The sequence below is a fragment of the Tachypleus tridentatus genome, chromosome 10 (genome assembly GCF_004210375.1).
Source record: "Tachypleus tridentatus isolate NWPU-2018 chromosome 10, ASM421037v1, whole genome shotgun sequence".
Lineage (NCBI taxonomy): Eukaryota > Metazoa > Arthropoda > Merostomata > Xiphosura > Limulidae > Tachypleus > Tachypleus tridentatus.
Genome location: NC_134834.1, coordinates 185,420,375 through 185,435,212, shown reverse-complemented (window position 1 = coordinate 185,435,212; position 14,838 = coordinate 185,420,375). Strand labels below are relative to the sequence as shown.

General features: G+C 33.5%; 1 protein-coding gene across 6 annotated transcripts in view; it reads right to left on the bottom strand.

The window, feature by feature from the left end:
• LOC143231114 (uncharacterized) overlaps window positions 1-14,838 on the bottom strand; it is a 78,416-nt gene that overhangs the window by 38,281 nt on the left and 25,297 nt on the right. For 4 of the 6 annotated variants that reach the window (XM_076465719.1, XM_076465720.1, XM_076465721.1 and 1 more), the window contains exons 4-5: window positions 13,198-13,396; window positions 12,747-12,871 (exon numbers count right to left, since the gene is read on the bottom strand). In XM_076465719.1, the coding sequence (XP_076321834.1) occupies window positions 12,747-12,871; window positions 13,198-13,396 (324 nt within the window). Of the gene's footprint in view, window positions 1-1,129; window positions 1,169-12,746; window positions 12,872-13,197; window positions 13,397-14,838 lie in introns of those variants that run through there. The other 2 variants (XM_076465724.1, XM_076465723.1) reach the window with 2 other exon arrangements.

Genomic DNA, 14,838 nt, shown 5'->3' with positions numbered 1-14,838 from the left:
AAACCATCCAAACATATACCTATACAAGTCATAGTGATAATCACAACGTATTTTTCAAGAATAATAGCTCCCCAGTGACTCAGTGGTATGTGGACTTACAACGCTAAAAACCGGGTTTCGATACTCGTGGTGGGCAAAGCACAGATATCCCACTGTGTAGCTTTGTGCTTAATTCAAAACAACAACAACAAGAATAATAACGAAAGCAGTAGGTTATAAGTGGCAGCCAATCACAAAGAACTGACATTTCTTCCCACTGTTCCAACAGATTGCTGCTGTGACTTAGGCTTAGCTCATAAAACTCAATCAAGCTGTCTTACACTTTAACTTACAGCCATGTGGCTAACAACAGAACACACCGAATCAAACCGTCTTAGAGTTTAAATTACAGCCAAGTGGCTAGTAACAGAACACACTGAATCAAGGTGTCTTACAGTTTAAATTATAGCCAAGTAGCTAGTAACAGAACACACTGAATCAAGGTGTCTTACAGTTTAAATTACAGCCAAGTGGCTAGTAATAGAACACACTAAATCAAGGTGTCTTACAATTTAAATTACAGCCAAGTCGCTAGTAATAGAACACACTGAATCAAGGTGTCTTACAATTTAAATTACAGCCAAGTGACTAGTAACAGAACATAAAGAATCAAGCTGTTTGTTTGCAATTAAGCAAAAAGTTACACAATGGGCTACCTATGTTATGTCCACCACGGTTACAGAAACCCGATTTCTAGCGTTGGAGGTGTCTGTAGTGGTGAGCAGGTCAAATTCCGAGTTTTAACTTGTAATTCCGTAAACTTATCGTTGACTTAGTACTTGGATGACTGTTGACACACGTCCATGCTAGTATTTAACATTTAAAGTATACCCAGTAGCATCAAATCGTATTAAAAACAACTCAACATGTGATGTCAACTTTCTTGACGTTTCGGGTCCAAATTATTCTTCGCGAGGCATCGAATAATCGTTAAAAATAAAAGTACACTAGCTGTTTTACGTAATATAGAAATATAAACACGCTTATAGAAAATCATTTATTTTGTAAATAAAGAATCTACGTTAAACATTTGTGTGAACTTTAAATATTAAGGGTTTTGTTTTTTGACTCTGAAAAAAGTTGGTATTACCTGACTGTTACGAAATGCTAACATAGAAATGACGAATTGTCATCAGCTAGAACTTCCTCTCTTAAGAGCATTCGCTGTACATACACCCGACGAAAACAGCGATCTTAAAAACTTAATTCAATCACGCAACTTTGCCATTAGCCCCATACTTAAGATCACACGTTACGATGCTGAAACAGGCGTGTAGCCTTCTATACTCTAGCCATAAAGAACGGTCTTTCCCATTCCTCAGTTCACGAACCTAGCGACAAGTCAGTCCGTGAATCACATGAACAAAACGAAAATATTTCAAATGAACAAACCAGAACTGGAGCCGCAGGGTAAACTGTGGGGTTTCCTCCCTGTGCAGTGCAACCCGGTGCTACCTTACCTTCGTTCTTCCTGCTAAAAATAAGCTTTTAATTTACAATAAAAACCAGTGTTTTTACTGTTAAGAATTTTAGCCAATTAACACACAAAAAACACGTTGTATTTATGGAAATTTAAGTCATTATAGGTATATATTTATGTTTCTTCATCCACAAACAATTAGTTTCTCGTATTATACATATTTTTTAAAAAACAGTTTTAAGTAAATTAAAATAAAGATTTTTCAAGTTCATAATTCTAAAATAAATGTTTTCCGCTGTAGTGTTTATAGAATTAACCACGTAGTTTAGAACTACGTACATCTATATGTATATCAAAATATACTTGTGAGATACATTGTACACTTAAGTGCATTCGTATTAACAATTAACACGTAGGAAAGTGTATAATAACGTAATTTCCGTTTGCAGTGCCGATAATGCGTAACCCTTACTCCTATTAAGATGTAGTGGAATGAAAAAACAATGCAAAGGTAAACAAATACTGAACACCGATATACCACAGTAGGCGTAGTACCAAAATTCACCGGAATCTGAGAACAACAAAATTTGTAACACAGTACTAGATGTAATGCAAGCCACGTGGAGCTCACCTGGTACGAAAGCATCAAGGCTTAGGATGGTAAGGAAAACTATAAAGAAAAACACGTTTGTAATGTTAAAAGGTATCGAAGTTTAGGTTAGTAAGGGGCAATATTTGAAAAAGAAAAACAACTGGTCGAATGGAAGCATATGAGAATGGGAAGACAGTGTCTAAGCCTGAAATTATTCTGTCGGGCCTTGCTGTAAGAGTTATAACGTTTATTAAACAGTTTACTTTGATTATAACTCTTACCTAAGTTGCATGCATTTTTGAAGACGAATTAGACTTTTCTTTCGTTTCTTCCTTGAATTCTATTAACACTAAGTATCTGTGTAGACAGTATTTGTTTTTTTTTAAACATTATATGTGATACGATTTCCAACAACAGAACTAGAGACTACATCAACACGAACAAGGATATTTCTTCCATACCGGAGGTCTTTTAGAATGTTTTTTTACACGACTTAGGTATAGTTTTGTTCTAGAGCTGTCTTTCAATTCAGCTAATAACCCTAATTCACAAGAACTTCACCCTTCTATTCAAAAGATCTAACATTCCAACCCTATTTTAATGACCCAAGTCATGACAACGCAACTTTTCTTTCAAGGCCAGCTTTTGGTTAGTCACGTGATCATATCTCTTGCCAAGCTTTACAAGAAAACTGTACCGTCCCTTAGTAATAATAGATATAAGAAAGAACTTCATATCTACGTACAATCACCACCGTAATTACAACAGATAATCAAGTGGTTCCGAGCAGAAACTAAAAAAAAAATATTTTACCATATTTGTCATCAAATGCTAAAATTCAGAAACATTCCATTTGATCGTAGCGTCGCGGGAACCGATATGTTAAATTTAGGTCTAACTCTTTCGTCCCGTATAATTTTCTAACACTATTAAAACACGTTAAGTTTTTTGTTTGTTTTCGCGCAAAGCTACACAAGGGCTATCCGCGCTAGCCGTCCATAATTTAGCAGTGTAAGACTACAGGGAAGGGAGCTAGTCATAACCACCCACCGCCAACTCTTGGGCTACTCTTTTATCAACGAATAGTGGGAATGACCGTTACGTTATAACGCCCCCACGGCTTAAAGGGCGAGCATGTTTGGTGCGACGGGCATTCGAACCCGCGACCCTCAGATTACGAGTCGAACGCCTTAACCCACCTGGCCATGCCGGGCCCAACACGTTAAGTAAATATTCAGTGTTTATGAAACTATTGGTGTTATCTATGTATATGATATTCATTTTTTATTTATTGTATTTACGTAATTAATAAAACATCACAAATAAAACCCGATAAATCCATAGTATTGCGATATTTCTAATAATTACGTTGTTCATTAGTCAATTTAACACGATTTTTAATACATTGTGCGCATAAAGTTCCACCTATATATTTGTAACGACGCATTTGTTTTTGTCTATTTAAATCGCAAAAGTTTAAAATACACCGGTAAAATTATTACAGTACACTTCATTTTTCGGCACAAAATAATTTATATTTTGCTGAATTGTGTGTTATAACATCTTTTACACTATGTATAAGTATAGCGAATAAACAAGCCTAACTGTTGATACTGCCACTATTGCGTGCATAATACAAATACGGTAGAAATATTTAATTTCTTAAGTAGGCCTACATCATACAAACACACACACACACACAAAATAGAAAGAAGGCAAGTTATCTAAAGTTACACTGTTAAATTGACGAATCAACAAAAAATAATTCCATGATTTATTTATTTACGCTATTATTTATTATGTGTTTTAAGCAACAGATGCAAGTGTTACATGTACGTTACAATGTGCAATATAAGACTAAATAGGCCTAGTTGCCAGAGACCTATTAAAACAAAGGTAACTGAAATGTTATTTTCTTGCATGTTAAACAATACTATACGTTTATAATATTTTGCCATACATTCCTACTTAAAGTGCTTCGCAGTTCACTAGCTACCTTGTTTTTATAAACGCCATATAAATCAATCACAAAATCATATACTAAAACAAACAACAGTATATATACTAGATAGTTTGAAGTTTAAGTGCTTAAAGGATAGACTGTATTGCCTAAAGCACAACAAACGTTCCCTAAACACATCTTGATACAAATATTTAATCTAGCAAAATTCTGGAATGTAAACCCCTTAAACTTTGTACATACAACAGACAGTACTATTATATATTATATAGAGCATTGCAGGTGTCGAATTACTTGAATTTCCCTTCGTACTCTCAAAATGCTATAATTTTAAATTTTTCTTGAAGCGTAGATATTACAAATTGTGCAACCGGTTTAAACCTTCATTCAGTCCCAGCCCGGCGTGACCAGGTGGTTAAGGCGCTTGACTCGTAATCTGAGGGTCGCGGGTTCGAATCCCCGTCACAGTAAACATGCCCACCTTTTCAGCCGTGGAGGCGTTATAATGTTACGGTCAATCCCACTATTCGTTGGTAAAAGAGTAGCCCAAGAGTTGGCGATGGATGGTGATGACTAGCTGCCTTCCCTCTAGTCTTATACTGCTAAATTAGGGGCGGCTAGCGCAAATAGCCCTCGTGTAGCTTTGCGCGAAATTAAAAAACAAACAGACAAAATACAATACCCTTCGTGAACTGTTAAGTCCCTTGAGCAATCTTAATACCGAAACGGAAGAGTTCACTACACTTTCCATTCACCAAGTCTTTTTGACGGTTTTCTTCTTCGAGGGTTATATGGTATGGAGACTGCCACCTACTTTTATGTATAACCCTTGTCACTAGGAGAGTTCTCTCTGTGCAGATGGACAAAAAACTCCACTGGTGGTTCTATCTTTGTGATCCTTTAGAAGTGATCTCGACAGAATATTTGGGATCCATGGCAGTTTGTCTTTCCACGCGTTAATATTTTCTACACTTATTCAGTTTGCTGTTTTCACACGAATATACTTTCAAAAGACAACTTCAGTGGATGATGGCTTGGTCTGGATTCTGTAAACCCATCACTGGTTATTTATAAACTAACATACGACCCTCTTCAGCACCCATTTCTTTGATCTTAGAACCATTAACATCATGGCAACTTTTAAATTTATCAAAAGCGAAGTCTTTCTCGGCTAAAGTTATGTACGAAATCTTTATTTTTCATATCGATGAGAGTCTTTCCAATCATTAATCTAATGCGACATGCTAGACTGTTTTATTCTAGTACACTTCATTCAATAGAAGTAGAACCATTGCTAATTATTCCTAGTTCGAGTATTTCACTTCTTGTTCGAATCACGATCACCCCACCTGTTGTCACAGGAACGTTAGTCTCTGGCGTAGTAAATGCCATGTAGTACATTGGGATTTCTTAGTCACAGACTGCAAAACCATTTGAAGCTAGCCTAACCTCGTACCCATGCCTTCCGTGAAGTCAGTTCTCTCTATATATTTCTTAGTGTTAATTAACCACGCATCTCAAGTTGTACATACATTTCACACAGCATGGGTAACTTTCAACTTTCTTTGCTAAAGCTTGATGTCGAGTTGTTTTTCACACTTATGGCTCTTCTTCCTTCATCTCTGGAGGCAATGTTCCATCTCTCATTAAGAAATCAGGAAGAACAACTGTAGATGTAGAACCAATGTCAAACAATCCACTGCAAAGTTTCCACCAATAAACTGATGGACACCTTTTCTGAAATAACAAACTTCTCATCTGAGGTACATGGAGTATTTCCAGTTGTATTTCACCCCATAAATCAACCTAGTCCTCGTCTCTTTTTGTTATATATATCCGTCTATCCCTTTGATCTGTTTATGTTCTGACATATCAGGATATTTTCTTGGTTCTGTAATACCTGTTGATTCCTTACAGTCTTGGTTGTAATGACCAAATTTCCAACAATTACAGCTCGCTCTAGTATCCCCTAAGAGCGGTTTTTATTCCATACAGACTTTAATATATAGTTACTCGCAATATATCCTTACTCACAAATATGCTTAATTATCGAATTTTCTTACTTATACAATATATTAATTTCACTTTTAACATGACTTTTGTGACAACTGACGCATTGAACACAATATTTATACATACTGGTTACTCATATTTACAAACAATGTCTTCCTGTTTCTAAATACCGCCCGAAGTTATTGGATTCTTGACATAATCGAAATAAAGACTTCCTCTAATGCAAATGCCCAAATTAAATATTAAAAATACAGCCTACAACAATACATTACTACCACGAGGTAAGCCTTATGACCTCAAGGATCCTGTAGTATAATTTATTCTTTCTACCCTTTATTACCTTTACCTCTGTTTCACACACGTATTTCCAAAAAAATAGATAGTTTCTTTAGTATATACTAAGGTTAATATATTAAGCTACTTTCTAATAATCACGATAGATAAACAATCATCTCGACAATAAAAAACGAAGTATTAGACATACAAAACCTTCACTCAGAACATTTTAAAAAACGTTGAAACCGTGTCGTTTAAGGTTCGTTAGCAGTTGTCATTTATCTGGTTCAACGGTTTTGTTGTACAGATTCTTGTCGTTTGGTGGATGCGATGAATTTGTTTTCGAGTTTTCTTATACTAGATTAACCATTTGATCTGCGAGATATGTTGACATTATAATGTATTTTCGTTGCCCTTTATCACAATCAATAATCAACGCTAATAGACCAAAACAACTGAAAACATTTGTCTCGTAAAATGTATTAACTTACCTATTGGATGTGAACGGTAAATGCAAGTCAAAGCTGCCGCAGACAGCAAAATTAGGCGTGTTCGTTACAAAACTGATAACGGACCTTACTTCGTACTTACACGGCCAACCGACAGAAAGATGGTAAGACTAGGCAGGCTCGTTATAAAACTGAAAACTTACTTTATTAACACGGTCAGCGACGAATTAACGTGAAACTCACTCACGCGTTAATAACTCGCGACCAGCAAGCCACGTGACGGGTGTTGGGCAATCTTTAGATTTTTTTTTAACTTTTTACTTCTGAAATTCGAGACTATTGTAAGTTTTGCATTAAAACAAAACACATTTCAGTATTACAACAACGGTAGCACCAGTCATTCCTCACAAGAGGATATATAAAAACTTTCGATTCTAGTGGTTATACGACAAGCATAGCCACGTGACCATTCAACAGGAAGCATCCAGTCCAACTGCTATTGTTGTCCCTCACCTGGTGCAAGTTTTGGCGGAAGAACCGACAAAACCTGTCCCAAGGCATTGCGGGAAAATCGGCTACGAAAAAAATAAAAATAAAGCAACAGTGTTCAGGCATAAAAATCAAAAACAGAACCCTAGATATAAATCGGTCATACCAAGAATTTTCTTCTATAAAATTAAAATACTAATCTTACAAGTGGACTCTCCACGGCGAACAATGCCTAATGTTTCGATTAATGTAATGGTTCATTAAATAAACGGGACAATAATTCTGCTACAGAGTTAGGCGAAAAAAATAACGTTTATAAAAACGAAGGGGGTATTTATTAATCAGCTTCATACAGTAGTCATGTTCAAAACAATAATAAAGCATGTCTTTTCTCAAGAAGACCCATATTTAAAAAACAACAACAACAGATTGCTGATTACCTGTTTGAAAATTATAACAAATCTAAAACGAAAAAAATAAATTTTCATTTCCACATCACTTCATATAGAAGTATGTTAGTAATTACTGGAACTTCTCTCAAGAAATCCACAATAATATACTTTATATAATTATGGTGAATATACAATACTGCATGAACTAATTTACAACAAAGATTAAACATGCACTAATTAAAAAAAAAGGAAAATGGTATTTTTCTGTTAGCATTGATTTTAAACTTTATTGTAACACAGTTTACATAATTTTTTGAAAAGGGTAAGTCTGCTAGGATTGCAACTGATATATACATATATACACATCTGAATATCTTAGCATACTGTTCAGTATTAATATGTCACAAAAGACAGGTCAGTGTACACCTACGTCAAAAGTTTTGACGTACAGAACATTAAAATGGTTAATAACAGGTAAAATGTTGTCAAGGATGGATTTCTCCATATTGAAATGGTTTACTGTCAGATTTGGACCCACTAACAAGGTATCCACAAAGAAAACGTTGTTTGACCACTACCAGGAGTCCCTTATCATTGACACAAGTTTATGACTACTCAAGCTTTGGTTTCAGACTAAAACTGAACTTTGATCAGTGTACTGAAGTGTTAATCTTGAAATAAAGACATTTAGATTGGGTACTATTCCAAATTTAACAGGCTTAAAGTAAAGAACCAAACACAACAACAAGGTGGTGTGGTATGTTAAAGTACTGATCTGATACAGTTGTACAATTCATTGACCTCAGACTTTTACTATATATGTTTCAGTCAGACAGATGCTGATCTGATTAGTTCTAGCTGCTACCTGCTTACTGGCAGTAACAACCAGCAAAAGTGCTGTTCCAGAAAAGTCAGGAATTTTAAACTACTTGTAACTAACAGCAAATACTGTTAAACCACTTGTAAGTAACAGCAAATACTGTTAAACTACTTGTAAGTGACAATAAATACCGTTAAACTACTTGTAAGTAACAGCAATTACTGTTAAACTACATTAAGTAACAGCAATTACTGTTAAACTACATTAAGTAACAGCAATTACTGTTAAACTACTTGTAAGTAAGAGCAAATACTGTTAAACTACTTGTAGGTAACAGCAATTACTGTTAAACTACTTGTAACTAACAGCAAATACTCTTAAATTACTTGTAAGTAAACAACAAATACTGTTAAACTACTTGTGAATAACAGCAAATACTGTTAATGAATTGAATGTGTGATATGAGTAATAAATAAGTTTAGTCAGGTGTTTCTGAATACATAAACGTGTTCCAGAATGAATCAAAATGGAGATTTTATTCAAAGGTCAGTGACATTTCTGGAAATTCTGAAAAACTTGAAACTCTAGCTTCTGTACGTCATCAGGTCATGCAGAATTCTGGATATTCAGAACTCGACCTACTTTTTCCTAGGCCATCAAATTTGGAAGTTTAATGTGTCAATATTGCACAAAGGAAATAGTTTGAGTAATATTTTATACATATTTGTTAGTACAATGGACAGTGAAACAAACCTTGATACATGATGTGTGTGTGTGTGTGTGTATATATATATATATATATGCACAAATATGTCAACAATGTTTTAACACTTACCAACAATACTTAACAGTTTTAACAACAATATTTAATATTTTGCCAGGAACTATGTTTTATTTGACATTTCTACTAACTTTGTGGAAATCCAAAAACATCAACACCACATCATAACTTAATTAATACACATACAAACAGCAAGTTATTAACCCAAAGAAGATTTCACATGAATAGCAGTGATTTGACTAATCTTATAAATGTCTTTAATAAACCCTGGAAAACAAACTTCTCTTTTTTTCAGCTAATTTTCTCTAGCAAGTACATGGCAAACCAAATGTTCACAAATGAAATCATTTTTTCAATAAAGCTTCCAGTGAAACTATATGTGCTTGCAAAAATTGTTCACATCAAGTCAAAAGTACAATGCGTTGAAGTCCAAATACCAATTTTTTTTATATAAGGACTTTTGTACAACATTTTTTTACATTATTTTTTTAGTTAATTTAAGCATTGGTTTTAATGTCGCATCTTACAGAAAACTCTCCAGTTCCTAACGAATCCTTCGCAATTTGGTATGATCAGGAACAGGAGTGAATTAAGTATCTATGAACTGTACATTCACGAGACACATCTCCCCTTAGGCTTAGCAGCAAAATAACAAATTTAAATATAAAAAAATTAAGAATCTTTGGTGTACACAGTGTGTCATTTCAAGCTAAGCCAACAGAATCAGAAACTTATTCTTTCAAAATCAAATGCAACAGTTGCATACAACTACTTGTTAAAGGTTAATTGATTTTAGGTTACTAAAAGCTGTTGAGTCTGTGTAAGTAATTGTATCCTTCAGGTCAAATGTTTGACAATGTTAAAATGAGGCATTGGATGAACTCATTTCACCTCCAACTAGCTGTTTAAAGTATAATGAAATTACAAATAGCCAATCAAATAAGAGCACAGAAATTCTACATCCAATCTCTTGATAAACTACAGAAAAAATAAATACAATCAGATACAAGGAAAAAAAACCTTATAGAATATCATAATAAGCATTAATCCTCTATTACAATCACGTAATTATCACTCAGCTACAGTCATTTAATAAAACCACAGGAAAACAGCTCAAGCTATGAACAACCAATCAAATTAAACACATAAAATTTAAACTGAAACAAACAAACCATGGAAAAAGTGTTTTACTTTTTAACTTATAAATCTTTAAGTTCTGAGACACTGACTGGAAATAGAAGAAAATCCAATCCATGGGTTTAACTCATCATAAGCTTTAAGGATAGAAATATTCTATACAGGAAACTAACATTTCATCTCGTAAATGCGCATTAGTATCCTTATTCAACAATAAATTTAATAATTTACAATATAAAACTTCAAAAGATTTTCTTGTATTACCTTCAATGTGAATAAAAAGTTAATAAAACTTTTAATTTTGTGCTACCTTAGCAAGTGTCCCATTCTGACAGCACATTCAACAAGAGAAGTTGATATCTCTTCTACTACATTCTACTACTGTTTATGTTAAGTGAATATTTTGATTTACCTTTAGTTTGACTGATGTATTCAATATCAAATTGACATGCAATTCAAAATTTTACCGTATTATCTTAAGAATTAGGAAGTATATTTTTATTTTTCGTTGAACAAAAAAAAAGGAAGTTTTGTTAGCTGAATTCATTGGTTATTTGACAAATTACATCTTTTACATATGGTAATATTACAATATTTTAAATCTTCTTATAAGTATTATCTGACTTTGGTAACTGTAAATTTAAGAAACTGTGCTTTCCTTTTGAATTTATCGATTTTATTTTGTTGAATTATGGCACGTTAATGTTGGGCTTCATTTTGGAAATACATGCATGAACCTTGAACACGATGTTATTGTAGAATAACATTCACTCTTTTATTCAGATTAATTAGATTCTTAAACAATTGACAAAATCTCCCAGTAAGTGTAGGGCTTTCATTTAAAGTATGATAATCTTTAGAACTTACCATTCCAAATCATTGATTTTTTATTTCTTTTCACATTTATCACTTGAAATAGTCTTAGATAATACTTACTCATTGCGTAGCAATGGATAGTGCCACATTTCACCTAGTAGTGGGGAAATTGTACATTTTTTTTTGTGGTTTAAAGTAATCCAGATATCCATTTTTGAAAGAATATGTTTTACCTGTTTAGAACATCCTTTGATGTACAATATTAAATCTATTTTATGGCTTTACTTGGTGGTTTGTAGTTCAGTTAGATTTTCAAAAAAGGATTATTAATTTTCATTTAATATTTTTTGAATACATAACTTCTGACCAGTTTGTCAATGTTTTGTTTACAATTACTTCAGTGCGATTTGTGAATCAAAAGCTAATCATTTCTGTATATTTTGTGGTGTTATATACTTACCAAAATTTGTGTAAAATTACATACTTTCACCTGCACTGAACAAATCTAGTTTAGTATCGCCATCTATTGGGATAAATAAATAAAAAAACACTCCAAGATAAAAATAGATAATGGGCCATCTATAACATACAAAAATCCATAAATAAAAACTACATTCACAACTGAAATAAATAACTGTATATTGTTACAACAGTAAGTATTTCGCATGAGAGAAGTGACAAGGATATGACATGATTTAATGCTATTAAGAATTACAATATTGTTTTTTGTCCCACAACTGTTATTACGGGGACTTGCCATATGTTATTTTAAGGCTATTCATCTTATCATCTCAACTTATTCTGCATGTAACAGTTGCTTCCAGATATCAACTGGTGAAAACCAAGAAGAAGATATGTTTAAACCAACCTTACCAATGGTTAATGAAAATTCTTGACAAAGGGGAGAGCCAGCACACGTGCCTCAAATGTTTGTCTGTAAAGCCCTATTTTTGTAAATTTTCTCTTACACACGTGATGTTGTTGGAAACAGGTGGGAGGTATAATCATTTTTATCAACAAAAATATCTTTCCCCATCAGTCCAAGCTCTTTTTGTTGTGTCTTCTGATGTATCTTTAAACAACAACACGCTAGTTGTTTTCTTATAGCAAAACGCATGGGGCTATCTGCTGAGCCCATCAAGGGGAATCAAACCCCCGATATTAGCATTGTAAATCTGTAAACATACCACTGTACTAACAGGAGGGCCCAAGAAGAAGGATCAAACAAATGACATAAAGGCTTGAAAGGACTAAGATTTGAAGAAAAACAAAGATATTATTTATGTCTGTGAACGTGAACGGTCACCATCACTGTGGGTAAGGTGAAAAACAAATGTGTTTATGACATATGCTTTATGTACTGTTGAATTTTACAACAAGTAAAATTTTATAGTTTACAACAAGTGCAAGGACTGAATAATGTGCTTTATACAAATGCAAACAGATTTATCATACCACAGAACTTAGGGAATTTTGTATTTTCACTTTCAAGGAAACAGTTTCAACTATTATGGAAATTAAACTTGAGTAACATACCAGGAACATAAACAACCCATACTAACCTGCTGCTCCTTGTATTTATTTTCAATGTCTGATAATGTCCATTTAAGACCAACAGCTGGAGACCAAAGTTTATTCTCCACTTCTCTCAACCAACGACGCAAGCATTTCATTTGGTGAGCCACCTCTGTGTATAAATCAAGTTTCTTATTTTAAATCCCAGTAGATTACATTAACTTTTTCTGCCATCATCGTTATAATTACCTATATATCACTATTCAAACATAAACTTTCATTTTTGCTTTAGTCTCAAAATATCAAAAGCTACCTCACAACAAATGGACAAACTATTTTTGATTGGTAAACTTTCACCTCTCCTGTTGGAGGCTTCCTTAGGTCTCACTGCAATCAGTATGAAGAAAGGAAAATAAACTGTTGCCCTTGTGATAATATGAATAGCAAACCTTTTATCTTATCTTCTATCAACACGTTTTTTTCACTTAGTTTTCCTACCTTGAAATATCCCATCCTGAGATTGTTGTGGTTTGTGGGGGTTTACCGTCTGCTCGACAGCTTCCCACTTATTATGTAGTAGGTTCACCCTACGATGGATTTCATCTTTCATGTTTGGATAACGGCTGCCGAGCTGTTGGGCTTGGTCGTTGAACAGTTTTAGCTTTAGACCTTTCTTTTCAAGTTCTTCTTGCACTGACTATAAAACAAAAATGTCACAAACGTAAAAGCCATGAAACTTTCTATTGGACACAGATGATAATCACTTCAGTGCTGTTAAACTACATAATGTTTAACTTATGAAAAATGAATAACTGATTATTAATCTGATTTAATCACAATAAATTTATGGTGAAGCTTCTTGATTGTAAGGAAATTATTACAAATTTGTTTCCTAATGATGAAATGAACAATTGTGTTTTACAGCTATATTTAGTTTAAAAAAATCACAGTACAACAGTTTATTTCAACCATTGGTCTGTGGGTAAGTGTCAACCTGCTTTATAGTAAGCTTAGTTAAATATGATAGAATAAAATTAGGATTGGGCAAAACTCTTCCAAGAGGCCAAATGGATTGCCAAGCTGGTCTATTTGAGATGTTCTTAATGCTAAATATTTCACTGCTAGATAGAATTTCTACAGTTTTTTGTATGACTGGTAGGGTTGACAAATTTAAAAAGATGGTACAGGTATAAAGGAACTGAGTACTCACAAAGCGTATTTCAACATGTTCTTGTATCTATCATCAACTATCAACAACATTCACAAACAACTTGAAATAATAAGTTTGAAGGACATTACTAGTAAGTTCTTATGCTTTTGGATAGTACGACTTGAATTTTACAGTTTGAGAAAGTAATTTAACCGTTTCTGGATGACAAACTCATAAAACTGTGGAGTGACAAAAGACTAAAAATGCCATTTCTAAGTGAAGCATCACTTGTGGCATTTTGTACCAAACTAAGGTCTAAATATCCAGTTCTGGGAGAAAATACAATGGAACTTCTGCTTCATTTCCTGTTCATACATCTTTGTGTGGCTGGGATTTCAGATATGACTAGTGCTCACAAAGAGAAGTGCTGGAACACACTACACCATTTCAATAGCAATTGAAAATTATCGAAAAATAATATACCTCTGCCAGTTTTTTCAGTTCATGAAAACCAAAAAGAAAATAGTCAAAATGAACAAGAAACTGGAATTTAAACAAATGTTTTAAAATATTAATATTTCAGTTCAGAAGACATCTTTAAAATATAATCCACCTTTGCTATTGTAAAACTAATTGGCTGTGATGTAGGTGTGTTCTACAATAACATAAACAGTAATAACCCAGTGCATTCTGTGTAATGCAAACTTTGTTTATTCTACCAGTGATGTGTATTAGTTCACTTAAATGTATGGAATTATTATTATTTATTTCACACACAGTGTTTTTCAAGCCTAAATGGAAGGTAAGTTGAATCTATTCGTAAAATGCTGCATACATACAATAAACAAACAAATATGTTTTAACATTTTATTCTCTTATATTCAGGCTGTGTCAGTTTGTTGTCACAATATCTATCTAGTCTACATCTATAGGCTGTATACTTTTAAATATGGGCTTATAGTCTATATTTTACATATATTTTCTTAGCA